The sequence below is a fragment of the Pyrus communis genome, chromosome 3 (genome assembly GCF_041283825.1).
Source record: "Pyrus communis isolate YQ-2024b chromosome 3, ASM4128382v1, whole genome shotgun sequence".
Lineage (NCBI taxonomy): Eukaryota > Viridiplantae > Streptophyta > Magnoliopsida > Rosales > Rosaceae > Pyrus > Pyrus communis.
In genome coordinates, this window is record NC_142567.1 from 18,442,241 (window position 1) to 18,459,167 (window position 16,927).

At 38.3% G+C, this 16,927-nt stretch overlaps 1 protein-coding gene and 1 pseudogene across 1 annotated transcript; one reads left to right on the plus strand and one right to left on the minus strand.

The window, feature by feature from the left end:
• Nucleotides 1–4,781: 4,781 nt before the first annotated feature.
• Nucleotides 4,782–6,759, minus strand: LOC137714378 (uncharacterized; annotated as a pseudogene).
• A 7,004-nt stretch (nucleotides 6,760–13,763) lies between these two features.
• Nucleotides 13,764–15,163, plus strand: LOC137714218 (uncharacterized). The gene has a single exon (XM_068453483.2). The coding sequence runs from the start codon at nucleotides 13,930–13,932 to the stop codon at nucleotides 14,947–14,949; it is 1,020 nt and encodes a 339-aa protein (XP_068309584.2). The 5' UTR covers nucleotides 13,764–13,929; the 3' UTR covers nucleotides 14,950–15,163.
• Nucleotides 15,164–16,927: the final 1,764 nt, after the last annotated feature.

Genomic DNA, 16,927 nt, shown 5'->3' on the forward strand with positions numbered 1-16,927 from the left:
GCTCAAACCATAAATAAATAAATAAAAATACTAGCATAACGAACCTAATGAATCCAACGAATAAGTTATCGATATTACGGTCTGCAGCTCGTAATACCAACAACGCATTGTTGTATTGATAAGAAAGCAACAAATTCCCAAGGGTGCAATATTACTATCTTGCCCCTCATTGGGAAAGACATAAATAGTCTGATTAACGCCTCGACCGTGCTTATGTACTACCCTCTCAGGCAACAATGCAAATAGTACACAATTTGCTACATCGTAATCTCGATCATTTAAATACCTGTTCGGAATACTCACCTGTCAATCTTGTACTATGCATAAAATCTTTATACCACGGCTCAAACAGTACCATAGCCAAACCAGAATAATAACTATCGTCGTACGCAACATCAACAAAGATAGGTGTCTAACATAACCAGCTAAAACTATAAAACATTCAAAAGGAATATGTCCTCTAAGGTCCGGATAGTTCATTCAGACTAGCCGTTAGTCTAAGGGTGAAATGTGGTATTAGACAAAAACTTAGTATGTATAGCCTTCAAGAAGACTTCCCTAAACCTGGAAGTGAAACACGTATCATTGTGAGGTACAATAGTGACATGCACACTATATAGCTGAACCATGTAGTCTACAACGCCTTAGCAAGCCGATTCATAGTGAATTTCTCTTGAATTTAGTGAAAACTATGTCGGGAAGACTAAAAGAATAATCAAGAATTTGAGGGTCAAAACAAATCCATCAATTTTAGAATACAAAGTAATTGGAATTAATGCATGACATCTCGCTACGATGGTAGTTTCCGAAATATTCAATCACCGATGGTAAAGATTCACTCAGTAGAGTATTTGTTAGGTGATTGAGGAATTAATGGTCACGACTAAAACTTCAATGTCTGAGCAATTCTCCTAGACAGTTTGTTTGCATAAAAAATAATACAAAGTGCAGTGGGGTGGACACGTACCCAAGGATGACTGGAGGGCCTTGTAGCACAAAGATGTGAATATGGAATAATAGTCAAAATAGATGCTGATCAAAATGCCATAAAATCTAGTAAATTTAAGAATGAGAAATTTTACTAAGTGGTCAAAAATATAGTCCTGATTTGTCAAATCGGTCAATAATTGCCGAAATATCATCATAATCTCCACATGTACAAAATACCTCTTACTAGAAGTTTATGGTGATATTTCCCATATCCGTTCAGATACGAAAAGTGATTATAACTACTCGAACAATTTCTTGATGATTTGTAAGTAACATCGTACCAATATTCATGAATTCTAACTAGAATGGGATAGGACGGGCTGAAGATGATGAATGACAGATATGTCTTTTGATGCGGTAATCCGCAATTAGTTTACACGACCAGGGTAATACATGATAATACAATCGTGGACGTTGATTTGGTTCATTCATCCTCGCTATCAAAAATTTAGGTCATCTTAAATGAAAATGTATTTGAGAAGTTTGCGAGGTTGATAAAGATTCTAGGAAAGTTTCCCCACTAAGACTTGTCATTGAATTTTCAAGTAAAAACGGTAAATGTTGACTTTAAGTCGGGAATAAGGTAATTCACTTCATGCATTCGTCGGTAGACATAAGCAAGACTCCATCATGCTGCATCAGCATGCAGCTGAAACATTTAGAGAAAACGTCATCATGGATTTCAAATTTATCAATATTATAAAAAAGTATAAGAATGAGGGTAGGAAATAAACAACACCTCGGTTGTCGCAACTTTATCATAAAGTCACAAACTAAACTAACTTTCCTCGATCTACAAGTAAGGAAAATGCTATAGCTGAAAAATTGCTAAAAATTTGCCTATAAAATCGACAAGGTCAAGAATAATTTGAATTTCATAGTAATTCGTGGGAATTTGGTATAAAGCTGATTGCCGATGTTTAGAGAATTTGGTCGCGCTGCCGAGGTAAATAAAAAAAGTCGTCGATGATACTACTACAAATTCGTCAGGCTATGGAAGAAAACTCGAGCTACAAAAGTGGGTCGGGTAGACCATCAATTCAAAGTATAGGTTAACGATTTTAGTCATCACTTGATTGAGTTGCTAAAATGTAGGTACGATCCTAAGGTTCAGTCTATTGTCTTTGAGGTTAGGTTTGGGATTCCCTAGATAGTTTAATTGGGTAAATTCCTAATAGGTAAGCTTTTGTAACTAAGTTTTCTTGATGATGTAGGAGTTGTTTGAAAGATGCAAGGATAACTGGTGTAGTACGAGAAGGTAGATCAATGGTGTACTTTACTTCACAATTTGGTGATATCCCAAGTAGAATTTTGAGAAATGACGCCTAAGGTATATATCCTTGAAATGTACCATACTACTTCATTTTTCAACAACACATACTAATAGGTCTTCACAGCTTTCTCAAGACTCAGTTCGCTCTTACAGCGAAGATTAACTTGTGCTCCAAATCTAATATTTGTCGATGGATGTGACCACAAGAATGATTGGTCAAGAATGTTCGGGTTACCTAACTGGGTAATATGGTTAACACAACTGCGAGTTTACTATCCTAATACAAGGCTTGTTCCTAAGTTTCCACGATTTTAGTTTCTTCCGCTCAAGTAGTCATTGCTAATCAATCTATCAGTCGCGCCACTAATTAACGTATTTTAAATATTTTGATATTGTTCATTACCCTAAAACTGTGAACCGGCGTTCTAGCACAAAGGTATCACTCCTAGATACTAGCACATATGTCCGGTATCAAAAATCATACTGCCTGAATACTAGTTGACAGATCCTAGATATCGGACAATATTGTCAATTAGTAGCGTCACCGTAGGCTGATTACAGGTTAGAGCCCTCCCGGGTAGATGGTTTCAGATGATTGGTAAGGAACTAGTCCAATGAGGTGGTTTTGTTGATTATAAGGAAATTGATTACTACTTCTGGTATATCTGCTAACCGTAAGTCTAACAACTCGTACTCTTTACTGATCGAAATGACGAGTACAATATCGAATAAATTTTGGGAACTAGTATTAGTTAAGATGCCCTAAGGCCGGAAAAAGGAATTTGCTAATGATCTACTTTAGAACGGACTAAACGGGAATCAATCTTCCTCCTGAAGATTCGAAATGATAACTAGTGCGTTTAAGAAGATTAGTGTTATCGGGGACTAAAAGTGACTGTCCTCCAAATGTTCTTCCGTCGAGTGCTTACCCTTTATCACCACATTGTCATTCGGGACATTTCTGGAAATTTTGAGACAACTAAAACTTCATAGGAATTCTGATAGGTGATAAACTAACGAGTACTACCAAGGAATTAAAACTAATTGTGGTTTCCTATCTCAAAAGGTTTGGTAATGATGACGAGATAATAGTAATGAGATTGATGAATAAAGTCTTCGGTGGTACACAATTACCAGCACATTAGCCCTGCTTCAGGGCCACAAACTCGTCTCTGAATCGGGATTTTCCTTGGTAGGAAGATTCTTTGTTTAAAGTCTAGAGATGGTCTCCAAAATGTTCTTCTAGAAGGTTGAAAAGTTGACTAAGTGACAGAAAAACTTAGGAAACATTAACACATTTTTCGTGCTCGACGAGGTGGCAAGATTCGAAAATTAGGCTCAAGAACCAAGAATACTTACATCACGCATGTGATGAACGCAATACTTCCCAAACTTATGCTCTGATACCAAACTGACACACCCCGACCCGGAATGTCCACCTAGACTCCGAATCAAGATGTGTTGGTCGATATCTAGAGGGTGACGAAGCCATAATATGTAGTGATGTGGAAAATGTGAGTAAATTTAAGCTTAAAAGTGCCTAAATGTAAGAGTGCGTTGGTGAGCAGGAATGAACCCATTTCACACGTAATGTCAAAGTATAAGTAAAGTATAGTAGAGTAGGATGAGAATTATACCATCGAAGGTAATATCCAATACCAAGATTTGCCAAGAATCTTCGTCAATACGAAAGCTTATTGTAAACACGAAAATTCTTGACGACGAACGAGATAAGAACACGTGTACAAAATATATTTTGTATTAATTAATGATTTTGGGGTTACAATCTCTTTGTAATTTGATCCTCTGATTCGATCTCTGTAAGGTGTTGATTTGTGGATGTGCGATTGATCCAAGGGTCGTCGAGGCTTGATCTTGGATGAACGGTTTGAAGTTTCTTCAAAGGCCGTTCCTAGTGTTGAAAAATGGCAGCGCCACATATGGGTTCGACAAGTCTCCATCGTGGGTCGACGGAGTGGCTTTCGCACTGGGCCTTCAGGAATTGTTTATCCTCCAAATGTTGATTCTGGAGGCCTCCATTCACACACACACACACACACTTATATATATATATATATATATATATATATATATTTGTTTCTGTTTTTTTTTTTTTTTTTTTTTTTGTACAAAGAAATTGTAACAATATCAGACTTTTAATAAAAAAAAAAATTTATTCTTTATTTTGATGTGACTGAACTCGAAGTTGAATGTTTGAGCTGCCTACATACCCTTCCAGAGAAGAGATCAAGTTATAACGTAGTTCAAATGAGTGATGGTTTTGATGATGATTTTGATGATGATTTTGCCGTACACAAATTATGCTCTTGCGGGCCAGGAGCATTTGGTGCCGTTTGCAGTTTCAACTCGTGCAAGCTAGGAGCATTTGGTGCCGTTTGCAGTTTCAGCTTGTGCAGGCAAGGAACGTGTGGTGTCATTTGTAGTTTCAGCTCGTGTAGGCAAGGAGCGTTTGTTGTCGCCTTTTAGGCTGGTGCGAACGAGGAGCTTTGTGAATTTGTCAAACGATCTTGGAAAGGCATTCCTTGCAATCTTCATAACAAAGAGTCTTGACCGAGTGATTGAAGAAGTCTTTGGGGAAGAAATCGCGCATCGTGATGGCAACGGACGATCTTCGTGTCACAATTTCATCATCCTCAACACTTTCATGTTGCTTTAGAGGTTGACGAGAGCTGGTTTGCCCCTTTTCCGATTTGTGAACTTGTGGAGGAGATGTATGCTTTTTGTGCATTTTCTTTGGAGTGACATGAGTCCATCCTTCAACTTCACTTGACTTGACTGACATGGTTTTGGAGCATGTCCCCAGCAGTTGAGGTGAAGATTTTGAGTCAAAAGAGCCAGAAGTGACGGTGGTATAGTTTGACTTCACCACATCGTCAAGATCTAGCTCGATGATTCCTTTCTGAGCCAGCTTCATGATGAGATCTTTCAGCACGAAGCACTTTTCCGTTGGATGACTGATGAAGCGGTGGAATTTACAGTACCTTGGACTGTCAGTATGATTCATTTCTTCTGGCCGTCTGCACTCAGGTAGGTCGATCACCTTTTTGTCAAGCAAGTCTTTCAACATAGCAACCATATTAGATTCGGGGAATGGATAAGTCTTCTCCTCAAGCTCCTTCAAAGTGCGTCTATGCATATCTTAATCACGAGAATCTTCGATTTGAATCGCCTTGCCTCGTGTAGGGATTTTGACTACAGTTGTGTTAACCCTCATTGCTTCCTTGGTGGGTTTCCATGCAGCTTTATCCACCTTTGGCCCCAAAACTTTGTCGTTCTTGTAGTCAGCAATCGGTTCTTTCTTCTTATGACGGGTGATGCTTAACTCCATAACATGGGCGCGGGTGGCTAACTCCTGAAAGGTTCGTGGTTTGATGCCTTGAAGGATGTAGTGTAGTCCCCACTGCATGCCTTGAATGCACATCTCAATGGCGGAGGTTTCATAAAGCCGATCTTTGTAATCCAGACTTAATGAACGCCATCTGTTGATGTAGTCGACAACAGGTTCATCCTTCCACTGTTTCGTACTGGTCAGCTCCAGTATGCTCACAGTGCGGCAAGTGATGTAGAAACGGTTGAGAAATTCCCTTTCTAGCTGATCCCAACTGTTTATAGACTCGAGTTCGAGGTCGGTGTACCAGTCAAAGGCGTTACCTTTCAGCGAGCGCACGAACTACTTGACGTGGTAGTCTCCCTCCGTCCCAGCATTGTTGCAAGTTTCAATGAAATGGGCGACATGTTGCTTTGGGTTTCCCTTCCTATCGAACTGCATGAATTTTGGCGGCTGATAACCCTTCAGCATTCTAGGCGTTAATCTTCTTGGAGTAGGGTTTCGAATACAACATGGAGGTGCGGGAGCTGCCTTTGTACTATGCCTTGATGGTGTCGGTGATCATCTCTTGTAGCTGATGGATAAAAAGAGATCCCATGAGTGTTGCCACTTGGTCTGGCTTTTGCTCTTCTTTGACTTTCTCTACCAGAGGCTTCTCTTCTTCATTGGCTCCTTTCTTTAGTGGATTAACCTTTAGGTCGGGTTTCTCGACATCCTGCATCTCCAGTCGGTTGATGAGTGCAGTGATTTGCAAGTCTTTTTCCTTCACAGTCCTTGTGAGCCTTGCAATTGCTTCACTTATTTGAGCCAGTTGTTCTTTAACAGACGTGACGCCGATGGTCCTGACTTATGCAACCAATAGACACGACTTTCCTTCAAACATCCAGGGTGCTATTGAAGAACCCCATTGGCCATTTTGGGATGTCATCTTGTGCGCCTCAGCAGCATGCTTCGATGCCCCTAGCAAGGTCAGATTGATGACCGACTAGTGCCTTTGATGCTCCTTTTGCTTACTTAGCGGTATCAACTTTGAAGCGGCATGTTGAGGAGTGGTTATGGTTCCAATGGATGCTTCATTCGTGGCAGAAGTGCACATGCTTCTTCCTTTAGTGGTTGCAAGAACAGCTTGTCCCTTGCTTGATGTCATTGATTTTGGAGGTGTGCTTTGGTTTTCTTAAACAGAGAAAGAGATGAGAGATTTGTAAATACAAAAATTCCTGACGACGAATAAGACAAGAACACGTGTACAAAATATATTTTGTATTAATTAATGATTTTGGGGTTACAATCTCTTTGTAATTTGATCATCTGATTCGATCTCTGTAAGGTGTTGATTTGTGGATGTGCGATTGATCCAAGGGCCGTCAAGGCTTGATCTTGGATGAACGATTTGAAGTTTCTTCAAGGGTTGTTGGGGCTTGATCTTGAAGGTTGAGGGAAGTTTATTCAAGAGGGCCTTCAGGGCTTGATCTTTGAAGGTTGATGAACGGGTCTTCAAGGGGGCTTTTGGGCTTGATCTTGAATAATGGTTGTGCGGATTTCTTCAAGGGCTTTTGGGCTTGATCTTGAAGGTTGATGGATGAGCGGATCTTCAAGGGCTTTTGTGCTTAATCTTGAAGAACGATTGGATGTGTGGATTTGTTGAGGTTGTTGATCCAAAAGGCCGTTGGGGCTTGATCTTAGGATGAACGGATGATGAACGATGAACACTTTCTTCAAGGGCCGTTGGGGCTTGATCTTGAAGGATGATTTGACGAAGAAGGAAGAGTGCTTTCTTGATCCTTCAGGATTTGCTTGAGAGCTTTAGAGCTTCAAAGCTTCAAGGTTTTGGTGTGATGTAAATTCCTCTCCTTTTCCTTTGATGGAGAAGGCTATTTATAGGTCAAGAGAATGAATCACCACCATCCATTTTTTTTGGTGAAGTGAGTGGATGTTGTAGGTGAAACAAGTGTGTGATGTTGGTGAAGTAAGTGTGTGAGGTTGGTGAAGTAAGTGGAAGTTGTAGGTGAAATGAGTGTGTGATATAGGTGAAATGAATAAAGGTTTTAATTTTAATACATTGATCAACATTTATTTCACTGAAATTTCAATGTCTACACCCAGCAACTAAAATCTGGAGGGGCGAAAAACAAGGGTGAGTGGGCCTAAAAATAAAGCTTTGTAAAGACCTTTTCAAAAACATAAAAGCCCCTTGCCATAAAACAAGTATAGTTTCAAAAATATACATATTACGTATAGTAGAAAAATACTTACCGTAGCCCGCAAAATCACAGAATGCCATACGACGCAATATTGCGTAAATAAACACATAACAACCAATATCACATAATTTCACATAAACAAACATATCATATCAAGTGCTCATCGACACATGCTGACACACGAGTTCATGCAGAGCTTTTCTAACATGAACATGATTGAGTGTAACAATGATATACGCTCTAGTACTACAACCGCATGAAGATTGGCACTATGCGAAGCACATACGATTCCTAATTTCCTATAGAAATCTAGGACACGATTGACACCTACAATGGATCCAAAGTGAGTGTACGGTGCGATGTGCACATACACGTGAAAGACTGGTCCTGCCCCAGGCGAGTACTAACATTGGTTCAAGAAACGATGAGCAGATAACATAACTAAAATCATACGATGGTAAATCAATAATTTATGTCGACATACTACTATTTCATAAACATAAATCATGGCCATAAGTATAATTAAGGCATCCCCTTATAGTAAGCTTACCTGTGCATCCCGTAGAATTATTTCCTAATTTCCAAACAATAAGACATTTCTTATAAACGTTAATCTAATTATGGCAATCACTTAAAAAAAATTCATTGATAAGTATACATGTGGAAACTAACCAATATATATATATATATATATATATATATATATATATATATACACACACACAAACACACACACTATATAAAAGAAAAGACCCACTCACAAATCACGTTGTCGAGTCGAACTAAGAAAGCCAAAGTCACAGACAATAGTCACACCTAAGTATAATATTAGGGCCATTAGTAAAAGTCAACTAAAATGACTAAATTTGGGAAAACGGAGTACAAATTAGGAATCGGAGCGTCAAAAGACACTGAGAGGGGTCCTGGGCAAATTTTGTAAAAAATCAACGGTCAACCCTAAAAAGTCAACCGAGACGCCCTGGTGATCAACCATGTTAAAACTTCAAAATTTACTAAATGGATGTCAAAAACGGACTTAGGGCGTCGAAATTAGCCTATGAGGGTTTTCGAGAAAATTTTGAAAAAGTTAACATGTCCAAGAATATTCCAGGAATATTCCAGAGAATATTCCCAAAATATTAAGCCCATTTTTGAACTTGGGCCAGGCTAGAGATAATGGCCCAAAGGTTTTGGACCCAGTTGGGTCTTGGACCAGATTTGGGCTTTGGCCCTTCTTCTTTTATAAAGAAGGCTGGAACTAGGCCGGTTTTGGCCGGAAAACTTTCAAAGGCCATAATATGTTCAATTCTTAACCAAAATAAAAAATTCAAAGCCAAAGTAAAGCTTAGGAGTTAGGGAATCGAAATGTTCCAATCTGGGGTTGAGTTGGGACTCGAAATGGTCGAAAATGGCCTGCACAGTGTCGGGGCTTCGCCAAAAATCTAAGGAAGTTTTCCCTGAGTGGTTTCTACGTCCAAACAACACCAAAATGTCTCAAAAACAACCCAAACGTACTCTTAAGCATGATCTACAAGTTTTTGGAAAAGTTTTAGACCTTACCTTTGCTAGAGACGGCTAGAACTTGCCGGATTTGACTTTTTGCACAGTGACGGTACTATGTAATGAGGGAGAGAGGAAAAACAAGGTTTTCTCAGCCTGGTCTCAGCTCGTGAGTCAGTCAACGGTCGCCGAGGAGAGAGTCCGTGAAGGTGGTGGTGATGGCCGTTGTTGTCGCCGGAAAGGTATACGGGAGAGGTGACGGAAAAAGGGTAGGATGGAGAGAGAGAGAGAGAGTCTGAGTGAGAAAGAAGAGAGGGAAAGAAAGAGAGTGCCTAAGACTGGGGAAGGGACACGCAGGAGAGATTGAGAGGTGAGTGTAGGCCCCACGGGCCACAAAATAAATTAATAAAATATTAAAATATCCTTTAAAAAAATATTAAAATAAAGAGATAATAATATAAAAATTTGAAATAAATATATATAATATAAAACAATAATTTTTACAAAAGTATTTTTGAATTCGTTGTTCTGTAAAATCTTCATCGAAACTCTAATTTTGATTCCTCTTGCGCCTACACGTTCATACCGTCGAGTACTTCGAGACTGGTAAAATAGTAGCTCGTACATGTCACAAAATGATGGTCAATGAAAGTCAACAATCTCGTCGGGCATTTTTGTCAATTCACTTTTTTAAAATTAATAACATTGTAAAAGTAGGGGTGGGTTATCATAAAATATGTAGTTTTTAGTTTTTAAGCAAATGAAAATTGAAAACTAAAACAAATTGGTAATCAAATGTTCCCTAAGCTTTTTATGTGATCTTCCTTATGAGATCTTGGTATTTGAAAGTACTAGATTGTATTCTTTTTCATATTGGCTATACTGAAGAATGTGGAAATTGAAACACAAGAACTCATGTGCAATTATAACTCTCAACGACTTACGCTAAACTACCATTGCAAGAAAGAAATGGATTTCAAGTCTAAGGAGAATGTTATTTCAAATTTCATTTCTACCATAAATATAGAGTTTGCTTTGTTTTTTTTTTCTTGGGTAGTTTTGATATAGGCGCCTCTTTTTTTAATTTCTTGGATGAAACATCTACTGTTTTTAAGAATTTGATTAAACATTCTTCCTACAACTAAGTACCACTTATTTTATAAGTAACATCTTTTTAATGCCATATTACACGATTTGCCATTATAATGTACCTTTGATTAATTAATAATTATCATGTTAATATCCCAAATCTCCTAAAATGTAGTAGATTAGTTTTAAAAATCTTAACACATCAAACTTGATCTAATTATGCTTCTACGTGCATTTTATCCCTAACTCCACACCATACAATTAACTAACATGCTATCTTCTTCTACAACCTTTAGCAATTTTTTCATGCTATTGCTTTCCTCAATCGGCCGATCAAACCCTCTTTCGTTCTCACTTATTGGCCATATTCATTTCCTTCATATTTCATTTTATGCACACCGCTTGATCTGAGTATCCATATCAAAGAGTATGCTTTTTGTTTTAGCACACTTTTTACTCATCTTTCCATCTTTTTCACATACCATGGTACATTTGGGAAATAGAATTTAGTGGTACATTTTCTTTTAAAGGATAATTTGGTACGTTTTAAGTTAGAATGGGTACGTTTTAATTTAGCATCGGTACGTTTCAAGTTGTTATTGAACGTTTCAAGGTGAAATGGGTACGTTTCAATTTAGCATCGGTACGTTTCAAGTTGTTATTGGTACGTTTCAAATTGACCTGAATACGTTTCAAATTGATTTGAATTTAAAATTCATTTATATATGGGTACGTTTCAATTTAGTATTGGTACGTTTCAAGTTGTTATTGAATGTTTCAAGGTGAAATGGGTACGTTTCAATTTAGCATCGGTACGTTTCAAGTTGTTATTGGTACGTTTCAAATTGACTTGAATACGTTTCAAATTGATTTCAATTTAAAATTCACATTGATATATCTCATGCCGAATAGCACTAATCTCATTCCAAAGACTCCAAACTCATCATTTTTATCAACAAGTTTTATATTTCAATAATAATTTTATGATGTGGACGAGCCAACAAAAGTGTCACATCCCGGCCCGGGGGGGACCACTTCGCGGGCCCGCTCCACCACCGTAGCATGATATTGTCCACTTTGGGCCCCGACCACACCCTCACGGTTTTGTTTCTGGGAACTCACACGAGAACTTCCCAATGGGTCACCCATCCTGGAAGTGCTCTCGTGCGCTACTCGCTTAACTTCGGAGTTCTGATGGGACCCGAAGCCAATGAGCTCCCAAAGGCCTCGTGCTAGGTAGGGATGGGAATATACATATAAGGATCGCTCCCCTGGGCGATGTGGGATGTCACAATCCACCCCCCCTAGGGGCCCGACGTTCTCGTCAGCACACACGCGACCAGGGTTAGGCTCTGATACCAAATTGTCACATCCCGGCCCGGGGGGGACCACTTCTCGGGCCCGCTCCACCACCGTAGCACGATATTGTCCGCTTTGGACCCCAACCACACCCTCACGGTTTTGTTTCTGGGAACTCACACGAGAACTTCCCAATGGGTCACCCATCCTGGCAGTGCTCTCGTGCGCTACTCGCTTAACTTCGGAGTTCTGATGGGACCCGAAGCCAGTGAGCTCCCAAAAGGCCTCGTGCTAGGTAGGGATGGGAATATACATATAAGGATCACTCCCCTGGGCAATGTGGGATGTCAAAAAGGGCATAAACCCTGATGCCAAAAAAAAATTTCAAAATTCAAAGTTTATAGATAATATTGGTGATTTAGTTAATAGCCATTAATAATATCCTTAAAAAAAAGGTATAAATCCTGACAAGCCAAAAAAATTCCCCTTATCAACTAAAAGGATAAAGTGGGAAATCAACATATAGCATTTTTATTTTAAAAAATAAATTAATGACATGCAAATAAAATAAATTTAAAAATGATTAGGTGGACACTAGTTGAAGCATCTTAATCAAATTTTTAAAAGAAACAAATCTTTAATAAAAATTGTGTAAAAAAAGAGTGGGGGATTCTAATTTTTTCTTTTTTCTTTTCTCTTTTCAATTTCTGATTCGATTATTAAAATGAGTAATATCACTAATCATCCATTAATATACACATATCCAATAACAAATCAAGAATAACCACCACGGGGTGGTCCAGTGGTTGGAATTAATTTCAGGCCTGTATTCCACACGACACGTCCTAGGTTCAATTTTTGGCACTGGTGAATCACACAATAGTGGCCAGGATGAGGTTGAAATACCTTTGTGAGTCTTTCCAGCTCCCGGAAAGGTGGACGGCCGTGGCCAAGCCACTAGTTGGTCCCTTTTTTTTTTTTTTTTTTTTTTTTAAACAAATCAAGAACAATTCCTAATTCCATTGTGTATAGTGTTTATACCAAGTCACTTTCGTTTCTGATATCACAAGCCCGTAGTGGGGAGGCATCGACAAGAAATGTAGAGATGATATAAAGACGGAAGAACTATGCTGAAAGGCTATGGGTTCAAATCCTCTAGCAAATCACGTCAGAACCCTCGACAGCAGCACCCATATTATAATATCAAAATTATATCAAAAGGAGAGTCTCGATCTTAAGAGGCATCAAGATGACATTTGTTGCGAAATATGATTTGATTATCAAAACCGTTTAATTTCCAGATTTATATTTTAAATATTATTGCTTCAAACTCAGAAACCATATTTCCATTATCTTTTGAACATTTCGATTGGTCTTATTCATTGTGTTTGTCAATATATTTTGATAGTTTAAAATAAAATTATTAGAATAGTCTGTCTTTGAAATAGGGACTTGACAATTGATGGTTTGAATTGTTAGAAGGATATGGGGTTGAGCTTACTTGTGGTTCCTTTTGATCAAAGGAATTGTTGATAAAAAACAAGTCGCGGGTTTTGATTTTTTAAACTAATTTGAACTATTAGATCAAATTTTAATGCACTTAACAACCAATGCTAATTCACATTTAGGTACATGTTCATAAGAATCACATAATAAAGCACAATTTCCCATGATCAACTATTCTAGCTAATTAGGAAAACTAATTTACACGCATATTATTTGCGAGGAAAATAGACTTATACGTGTTTCAACTAAATAGACTTATAAGATATGATCACATTCCAACTATAATCGCTTGCGGAGAAATTATTGCGCAGTACTGTATAAGCTGAAATATAGATACTAGAAAAGCGGGAGTTTGCTGTATAAAGCTAAAACGTAGCTAGGCCTTGTGAAATGTAACAATACTGCGTAGTTGAAGAAATGAAGTAACAATAAAAACCCCAAATAAAAAAAAGGTACAACAATAACCACCAAATTTAGGTGTAGAAGAACCAACTCGTACCACCAATCTTTATTAATAGCAACAAAACCCTTTGATTTTTTCAACTCACACCACACGTCTGATCCCGTGCCTCTTTCTCTCGACCATGAAAATCTCATCGTCTTCTATTTCTTTCTCGAAAGTTATAGTACCCTTTTTATTTCTTTCTTTCTTTCGTCCCAAGCATCATCTTGTAGAGAGAGAGATAGAGTAGGAGTACTCCAGTTGAGAACAAATCTAGGCCATGGCTGCCTGTGGAAGCCTCCAACACATCTTTGAAACCCCATTACCCGATACCCCGACAACACTTCTTGAATCCTTCTCCTCCTCATGGAACCAAATCCAGCCTCTCAAATCATCCAACATCGACAATAATCCATCGTCGACCCTCACTGAGATGTTTGGGGAGCTTCATTTCAAAGAGAATAACAATGTTAGTTCTCCAATATTTTCATCACCTTCCATGTCGTCCTCCTCATCGTCCTCATTGACGTTGTCCAATGTAGGATTTGACCCCGAAACCAAGATTGAGAAAATTGAGGAGGAGATGAAGAAGAAGAACGGCCAGAAGAGCCCCTCAAAAGAGTCCTTTTCGAGCAATTACAATATATCTCAGTCTCACAAAAGCAGTGATAGCTTTTCATCAATGAATTCGGAGAGCTTGCAGCTGTGCACGGAGGGACTCGGATTCGAAAGCTCGGACGAAGTTGAGGAGTTTTTCAAGGAAAGTCCTCCTAGTGATCATGGATATCGTGAGGATGAAGAAAATATTATTGTCCAAGAGGAGAAGATTAGTTTTACAAAACAATATTTTCCAATATCAGAAATTAGTTGTCATACAAATAATAATTGTTCTGGTGGTAAATTAGGGTTTAGGAGGTCAAGGAGTACTAGTGTTGGGGGATTCCCTCCGCCGATATCTTGCATAAGCAAGAATGGGAAGCCTTGGGTTTGTTTCAAGTCTTACAGGCATGATGGCAGATTTGTCCTCAAAGAAATCAGAATTCCCACACAAGAGTTCTTGCATGCTTACAGGGAAGATGGACGCCTCAAACTGCACTTCGTCATGTCCGACGACGAAATTCTAGGTGAGGAAGACGATGATGTTGATGATGATCTATCATACAGCGTCGAAGAAGAAGAGGAGGAAGAAGAAGAAGAAGAAGAAAAAGAAGATCATCTAGATGAAGATGCTGCTCATGATTCAATAAATAATGAAGGAAATGATGAGGCAAAGACAAATAACTATGAGGTACAACCATGAGGTTGTTTGTTTTAGGTAGGAAATTAAGTTTCAGTGTTGAATTTGTAGCATGGGATGCTAGTAAGGCTTAATTTCAACTTCTGTGATTAATTCCTCCCAATAGGGTTAAGGAATTGCAAATAATGTTAGATAAAAGAAAGCAAACAAAAATGGATAGATATTGCTTTCCTTAGCCTTTGCCATTGTCAGATAATTCATGATCTCTCTCTGTTCATCTCTTAGTAGTATTTTAGATTCTTCTTTTTTTTTTTTCCTTATAGCAAACCCATTTTCATTAAACATATATATATATATATATATATATATATATATATATAAGAAAAAAAAAAAAGAATAGACCAATCCCTATTCCATTAAGAATTACCTCACGCCGAGAATAATTGTACCGAATCTTTTGAGCCGAAAATCGATAGAAATAAGTTGAGCGCCATCGGTAAGTTGAGAGAAATAACTTTGTCAAACTTCCAAGTTCATTTCCCTTATCCAAACATAGTGTTAGTGCTTGGTGTGGAGTGATGGAGTAAAGATAGTGAGCCATTCCTTTCCCATGTTCTGTCATCTCACTCAGGACAACCAGACGAGTCTTGCCACCATAACAAGTGTTTGGGTGGATATTTAATATTGGGCTCAAGACAAGTGAAGGCCCAGGCATACGTAAATCAAAAAGGAATTGGGTTGGTAATGTGGCAGCCCAAGATGAATTTAAAACCATTTTCTGGCAACTAATAGGTAGCAAGCCTATGAGAGGTGACAAGCAACAGAGGACAGTCACTCTCAGCGAAAAAGTAAATTTCCATGGTGTGGGTAGGTAATTAACAAAAGCAGATGATGACTCAACATGCTCTGGAAGCCATCACCAAAAGGGAAGGCTTGGACAATCGGGCTAGGAAAATCTATAAAAGGAAGGGCACAAGCATAAACTCTCTCTCAACCAATCAATCAAGTAATTATTAGTACACTCAAACCAGAAGAAAAACTTTAGTTTGTTCATCCTTTGTCCTTTTCAAGTCTCAGGTCCACCATAGAAAGCTTTCTTTTGTCTGATTTTAGAAGCTCTACTACCCTTCCCTTTGTTGTAGTATCGAATCAGTTTAGTAAACCTTGTTCATATTTCATTTTCCAAAGATCCCAGCCACAATAAAATACAAGGAGAGGTGTCTACAAGAAGATAAACCTTGCCCGCCAAGGTTGTAATCTTGCCTAAATCTCCTTTATATGTACTTACATAAAGTAGATTTGTAGTGTTTGTTTCTTCCTTTGAACTTCATGTCATTTCTAATTATTTTTGCTCAAGTTTTAGTTATATTAATCTTGTCAACTAATTATTTTGGTTACTTTGCTATCGATCTAAAATAATAACTAAGAAATCAACTTGATTAATCTCAACTTCCTTTATATACGAACATGTGATGCTACAAATGAAAGTCCTTGATCAAAAGGCAAAGAAAAGAACTTAATGCAGACTTAACCTATCTGTGAACAATCCTGATATTACAAGAAGTTAAAGTGACTTATAGCTCAAGAAATCGATTAATTGAACAACCAAGTAAACAATCTGTTAGACAAAAAGAACAATGGCACGCTCGAATCTCAATTAATCCTAATTGTGAGCCTCAAGGCCTAAGAAAGGCTCCACAAAGGCACCTCTCAAACTAATTTCAAATTCATATTGCAGAGAACTAAACATCAAACTATGCCCGATGAAGGAAGGATCAAACATTTAGGTGAAAGGTGAAAGGTGGGACCATAGCTTGTACTATTGCATGCCAAAACGAAGGAAGGATCGAACGTTCAGGTGAAAGGTGGAATTCGGGTAACCTCTTTGCCCGACAATGACATACATGACAGATAACGGATCAACCAGAAGATTTTCCTTCTCCACTCTATCCCAGGATTATAGAGAGCCCTACTTCTTTTAAAAAATCTGGAGGAAATGTAACCAATGATGACTTGCAAGCTACCATGATGCAAGTATTAA

What these genes read in the sequence shown, in the direction of transcription:
- LOC137714218 (XM_068453483.2), top strand. Translation starts at nt 13,930, where the DNA reads ATGGCTGCCTGTGGAAGCCTCCAACACATCTTTGAAACCCCATTACCC.